Raw genomic sequence first — 6,324 nt, 5'->3', positions numbered from 1 at the left:
TCATAATGCACATACAAAATCACCACTTGTGTCAATCTCATCATCTAAATCAGCATCAGTATCAAAATCATCAAGATCCATACTAATGCTGCTATGAACAAAATAATCACTTGCTTTAGACCCCTCTCCTGGTTTTCTTGCTTCTTGAATTATAGCCAATGCTTCTTCAATGCTTTGTAATGGCTTTTCTTCACTATTCATTTGTACTAAACTAGCTTCCTCTCCTTTCATAAATTCTTTAGGCAAGTTCTTTAAGAACCATGGATGCTTCTTTATTTCTTCGATCGTTATCCTCTACAAGCATAATATTAGAAGATTAGCATATTCTAGGATCAATGTGCAAAATCAAAACGATTTAAGAACTAGTAACAACCTTCTCAGGATCAGCAACGAATATCCGAGATAAGAGGTGATTACACTCCTTGGACACTCGGACATAGTAAGGGATCGAGTACTGTACGCTTAATATCCTCTGTCACACAAAAGAAGAATTAGACTAAATAGCTGCCCATCCAACCGCTTAAACTAAAAATAGCCAGCAGATGTATAATATATGTTTTTAGATGTGTATAACCTATGTATACCAGCTAGGAAAAGTAACCAATAAATCAGGCCGGCTATTTGTGTAGAGATCTAGTCAAAGAATGCATATCTTTGAGACAAATTAACAAGCAAATCAAGAAGTCAACTATGGTTTTTAAAGAAATGAAGCAGAAGTTTACAGTTATTGTCTTCTTGAAGTTTCTTGGATCATCAGGATCTTCAAACGGATATGCACCAACCAGCATCACATATAATGTGACCCCACAAGACCAAACATCTGCTATCTTCACATCAAAATAATAACATAAAAATCTTGAAGATTAGGTCAACAAATCAATTTATGAATTGAAGTTGTATGTCAAAGGTCAATTGTCATACCTTTCCATCATATTCTTTTCTTGATAAGACTTCTGGTGCGATATAGGCCGGAGTTCCAACTGTAGATTTTGGTTGTGAATGCAATGCTGCTGACTAAAACAATGAATTAACACAACTCAGAAACTGAATCAAGAAACAAAACCAATCAAAAGATTGAACATATAGTTCTGTTTCATTGCCTTAGAATAGCCAAAATCGCATATTTTCAGACATTGTGTAGAGCTCCCGTCTAACAATGTGTTTTCAAGCTTAAGATCTCTGTGGCAGATTTGCTGCAATTCAAGAAAACGATCACATCACAAGCTAATAATCCAAGAGTAAATTAATGTACTCGAATAAAAACAATTTGAAGCAAACTTATAACATAGGCCTAATTCATACCATTGAATGACAGTAACTCACTCCTGATATAAGTTGTTGAAAGAAAAATCTTGCCTGATGAAAAATAACATCAATTTGGACAGATAAGCTCAACAAATCTAATAAAGTTTCGAGATAATAACTGCTACACGTTGGAATGAGATTGAAAGCAGCCGCTTATCACTTGATTTTCATCAAAAATGAAGTAGTACTAATTTGGTGACTTACTGTTACATGGAGCAATGACAATCACAAAAAAACAAATGAAAATTCTAAAATCTTGATTCTTGTGTTACCTCATCTTCACTGAATCTTCCAGCATTACATATTCGTTCAAAAAGCTCTCCGCCAGAAGCATATTCCATCACTATAGCTAGATGAGCTGGTGTGAGAAATACCTGCACAATCACGAAAACCTGCATAAGCATTCCGGTCTATACATCTCAATCAAATTAGCCAGAGTCTTAAGCCCTCTTAGTAACAGAGAATTACAAAATGAATCATGTACAAAGTCAAGAACCGGGATTTTGACCAATCGACTAGTAAAATTAACCAACTCGCGAATCAAAACATAATCCGATAAAGCATCTTAGGCTTCTTAAAAAGTTGGTACTAAGGAGACTATAAGATCAATGATAATATCAAATATTAAGGCAATTTGGTTAGAAATATCTTTTTCATTACATGATTCCAAATTCCCACTTAGTGGAGAAATAAAGAGAATGAAAAAACATTCAATTCCAACTTTCACTTTGTGTGGAATAAACAGTTGACAGAAACACTTAGGGAATCTGATTCAAAGTGGCCATTTTTTGGGAAATCTCCAACTTTAACTTTCAAATAAGCACAATTTTTTGGCAATCTCGAACGTACTACTAATCGATTATTTTCCCTATCAGAACAACCTAGGAAAAGTTGTCAGCCTACATAACCAACTTCGCATACCAAGAAAGCCAGGTTACATAACCAAAAGTACGGTGGAGGTTGGTTGAGAGTGATGTTACGTGACGTTCATAACCAGTCTTGAAGTGAATAAACTAGACCGAAGTAAGGAAATGAGACGACTTTTTCTTGAACTATATGATAAACAAATCTTCCCCTCCACACCAATCACGAGTTTTTCTCTATTTCATTATCAATTCAATACTGAAATATTACCTCCTTAAATCGAATGATATTCGGGTGCCTCAAAGATCTGTGATTCATTATTTCCCTTTGAACATGCTCATCAATCTGCAGAGAAAAACCCAAATGAATTAAAAGAAGAAAAAAAATAATCAACAGAGTAACAAAAAATAATCTTTTCAATGAAAAAAAACTCTGTAACAGCCTAATATGAAGAGTTCAATATATCCAAATATGTACTTTTTCAGGGGCGGAGCTACAGTTTTGCCTACAAGTTCGGTAGAACTCAATAGCTAGGCCCAAAACACCATATTTCTGTTTAAAAATCCACTTTATATGTATAAATCATTTATCAAGAATCCAGTAAACTTTGTTTTCTATAATCCAAAATTCATAAACTCAAAACTCTAGCTCCGTACTTATTCAGAAAAACTGATCATGAGAAACTTGATCAGAACTTCAGGGGCGGAGCTACAACTTCACCTACTGGTTCTGCAGAACCCAATTATACTAGGCTCAAACGCCGTATTTATGATTAAAAATTCACTTAATACGTATAAATAACTTATCAAGAATCCAATAAGTTACATTTTTTACAATCCAAAACTCATAAACTCGAAATTCGAGCTCCACCTTAAGAAGAATTGGATGAAAGAGAGATAAAGATCAAACCTTTTTATCTCCAGGTTCGACAGAACTCAATAGCTTGATTTAAAAATCCACTTAACATGTATAAATCATTTATAAGAATCCAGAACTCATAAACTCAAAATCCTAGCTTCGTTTTTGAAAGAATTGGATGAAAAAGAGAGATAAAAATGAAACCTTTTTGCCTCTTTCAATATATTTGACAGCAAAAAGTTCACCACTCCATTTATCTTTCACAAGCTTAGCAACACCAAAATTCCCAGAACCAATGTCTTTCTGAATTTCATATCTTTCCATTTTTTATAAATATTTCAGCTTCAATTAATACCTCAAATAATAATCATACATAAAAAAATAAAAAAATTATTTTGTTTAGAAATAAATTTTGAAGAAGCTGTCTATATCTTGCTAACTGGAAAGAAAGAAACTTTTTTTCTTTGTGATTTTTGGTTTTTCCTCAATGACATGCTTCCTATATTTGTAAGGAGCATAAAATGGTGGGACCATGGCGGAGCCAAAGTTTTTAAATATTTATTTTTTAAAAAAAATACTAAATGTCATACTTGGAAATTTATAAGAAAACAATTTTGAACATTTTTTGTCATCAATGGACTAGAAGTATTTTTATTTTTTTAATGTGATGACATTTGACCGAACATAAAGTTAAAAAAAAAAAAAAAAATTATGAAACTTGTAATCGTGGTTATAAAATCATGTCATTAAAGATAAAATTGAAAATTTTAAAGTTAGATTATTTTGAACATATAAATGTTTGTTTTATGTAATAGACGATAAATATTATAATTTTTTAACGGAGGAGATTCGATTGAATCCTTGATATGTCATCGGGACCCAGCCTATTAGGGCACCACCAATCAAATGACTTGAAATTAAAAGGAAGGCAAAAACAAGTTGCACAACTCAAACGTGGTAGTATAATTTAGTTGTCAAATACGAGAATTATAGTCTATAGCTTCTTTGGGTGGGCTTCTCGGCGGGTATTCAGTATTTATATTAAAATTGATTGATTTAAATTAACGTTATATAAGTTTTACTAAGGGAAAAACATTTCATGACATTATTTCCTTTTTCAACTCCAAACTTGCATTCGAACTCGAGATTATTGATTAAGACAGGAGAGTTTTATTCATTCCACCACAATTTTTATCGGTGATAAAAGACAACAACTGTTTCCGATTCATGAACCGAATGTCTCACCTGGCTATTCTAGACGTGAGTCTCGAAACTACAACCATTCAACGGAATTCGAAATGACAAGGCTCTTGATACATAAATAGTCTCTACTTGCAATTTCCTTTGTCATATAGTATTTGTTAAGTGTGATCTACTCATTTGTCCTTACTGAAAGCTACTGAACAGAAAGAACTATTCAAAAAATACAATTAATTTTGTATATTTTTGTTACAAATTTTCAAATTTGGACAGAAAATTAATTTGAGAAAATTAGTGTAGAGTGCCTAAACATGGCTATTTTATGCAGACCCACATTAGAAATAAAAAAAAGACAATTATTTTCTATGTTTCAATTTATGTGACACAATTTAAATTTCGAAAGTCAAATCTGTTTAGTTTAATCATAAATTTGGACATAGAATCTTTAAAGTTTTAGAAATAAAATTTACACATCTAGAAACTACGTAAAAGCACTTTAAGTCATAGTAATATAGACAATTCAAAATTCAAAATATTTGAACGTCATATGAAGAAATTATGGTGAAAAAAAAAATTCGTTTAAATCTCAAAATCCGAAAAATATCACAGAGACGGAAGGAATTAGCTCTATTCAAAAGGAACAAAAAGATTAATTTTTAGGGGAATTCTTTTTTTTTACCAAAAAAAAAAAAAAAAACTTGAGAGGACCACTGAATTTTTGACAATGTATCATTACTTTTGGTAATGTAGAAAATGACGGAAGTCGGATTTAAAATTTCAAGAAGATATGTATATTATTATGAAGAACTGTAATAGTTATATTTAACGAGTTTAATTTTTAATGTCATATTATCAATTCATTACGATTTTGAACTTAGAAGTTCAAATTTTTTTATTGCAAAGTTAATGATTTTTTATGTATATTATTTATACTCTTTTTATTGAAAATGTTGGGATATATAAAGATTTTAGTTTTTTAACATAAACATTTATTTATAACTATATAAAACTTTACAATGCTTTTGGTATGCTTGCCACCTAAAGATACACGATAGGTGGAAATTTTATGCATACTCAATTTTTACAATAAACTATATTAATTTATAATAGTTCAATAATAAATTGAGATATGATTAGGTATATTCAATAACTGCCTTTGACTTTACGAAAAATTGTTGATTTAGTCTACTCCTTATGTGTATCAATTGATTTTTAAAAAAAATGAGAATTTGAACGGTCATCCAATTAAAGAAAACGTATATTGAACGACCATAAAATGAAACATGCTATATAGTCTTTATGCGTATGCAAACTCACGCAATTCAATAACAAATCAAAATAATAAAATTGATGTTAAATAACAAATTATTCCCTCCGTTCACTTTTACTTGTCACAGTTTGACTTGACACACTCATTAAGAAAATAATTAATGATATAGGTATTTTACCAAATTATCCCCTATTAAATGATGTCTTGAAAAATAAGTATTTTAATGATGAGGATAAAATATGGAGAAAAAAAATAGCGTCTTTTCTTGATATGTCAAAAGTGACAAGTAAAAATGAAAATTTATTTTAGAAATAAGTGACAAGTAACCGTGAATGGAGGGGTATTTTGAAATTAAGATTTTTTTTTGTTCAATATTTGTTAAAATTAATATTTGAGATTACTTAAATATGAATCTCTTTACTCATTTTCATGTGTTCACTCTATAAAAGTAATTTTTAATTTTTTTACCTATTCACTTTAGTATATCAAAAGAGAAATTAAAAAAAATACTTTCAACATAAATTATTCATCCTCCAAATTATCTATTTCGATTTAACTTTAAAAATAAGTCACCTTAATTTTTTATTTTAAAAAAAAAACTATGACCGCTAATTTGGAACGATCAATCAATGAAATAAATGAATAAAAAAGGTCACATCGTATTCGATTTCTCATATGAAGAATGTATATCATCAATTGATGTTCTTTGAATCAGCACACCGGCCGTCTTCGGTATGCACAAAAATATTTTCCAATTTTACCAAAAATAAATAAATAAAATAAATAATTATATATATATATATATATATATATATATATATATTATG

At 30.0% G+C, this 6,324-nt stretch overlaps 1 protein-coding gene across 1 annotated transcript; it reads right to left on the bottom strand.

The window, feature by feature from the left end:
- On the bottom strand, positions 1 to 3,351 carry LOC102587696 (serine/threonine-protein kinase SAPK2-like). The gene is given in 9 exon segments (NM_001287983.1): positions 1 to 294; positions 374 to 472; positions 723 to 827; positions 922 to 1,014; positions 1,101 to 1,193; positions 1,303 to 1,356; positions 1,578 to 1,679; positions 2,440 to 2,514; positions 3,232 to 3,351. Coding segments are annotated over 9 exon segments (1,035 nt in total).
- Positions 3,352 to 6,324: the final 2,973 nt, after the last annotated feature.

The sequence above is a fragment of the Solanum tuberosum genome, unplaced genomic scaffold (assembly GCF_000226075.1).
Source record: "Solanum tuberosum cultivar DM 1-3 516 R44 unplaced genomic scaffold, SolTub_3.0 scf00086, whole genome shotgun sequence".
In the NCBI taxonomy this organism is placed as follows: Eukaryota; Viridiplantae; Streptophyta; class Magnoliopsida; order Solanales; family Solanaceae; genus Solanum; species Solanum tuberosum.
The sequence above is the reverse complement of the archived record's forward strand: the minus strand, read 5'-3'. Positions and strand labels throughout refer to the sequence as shown.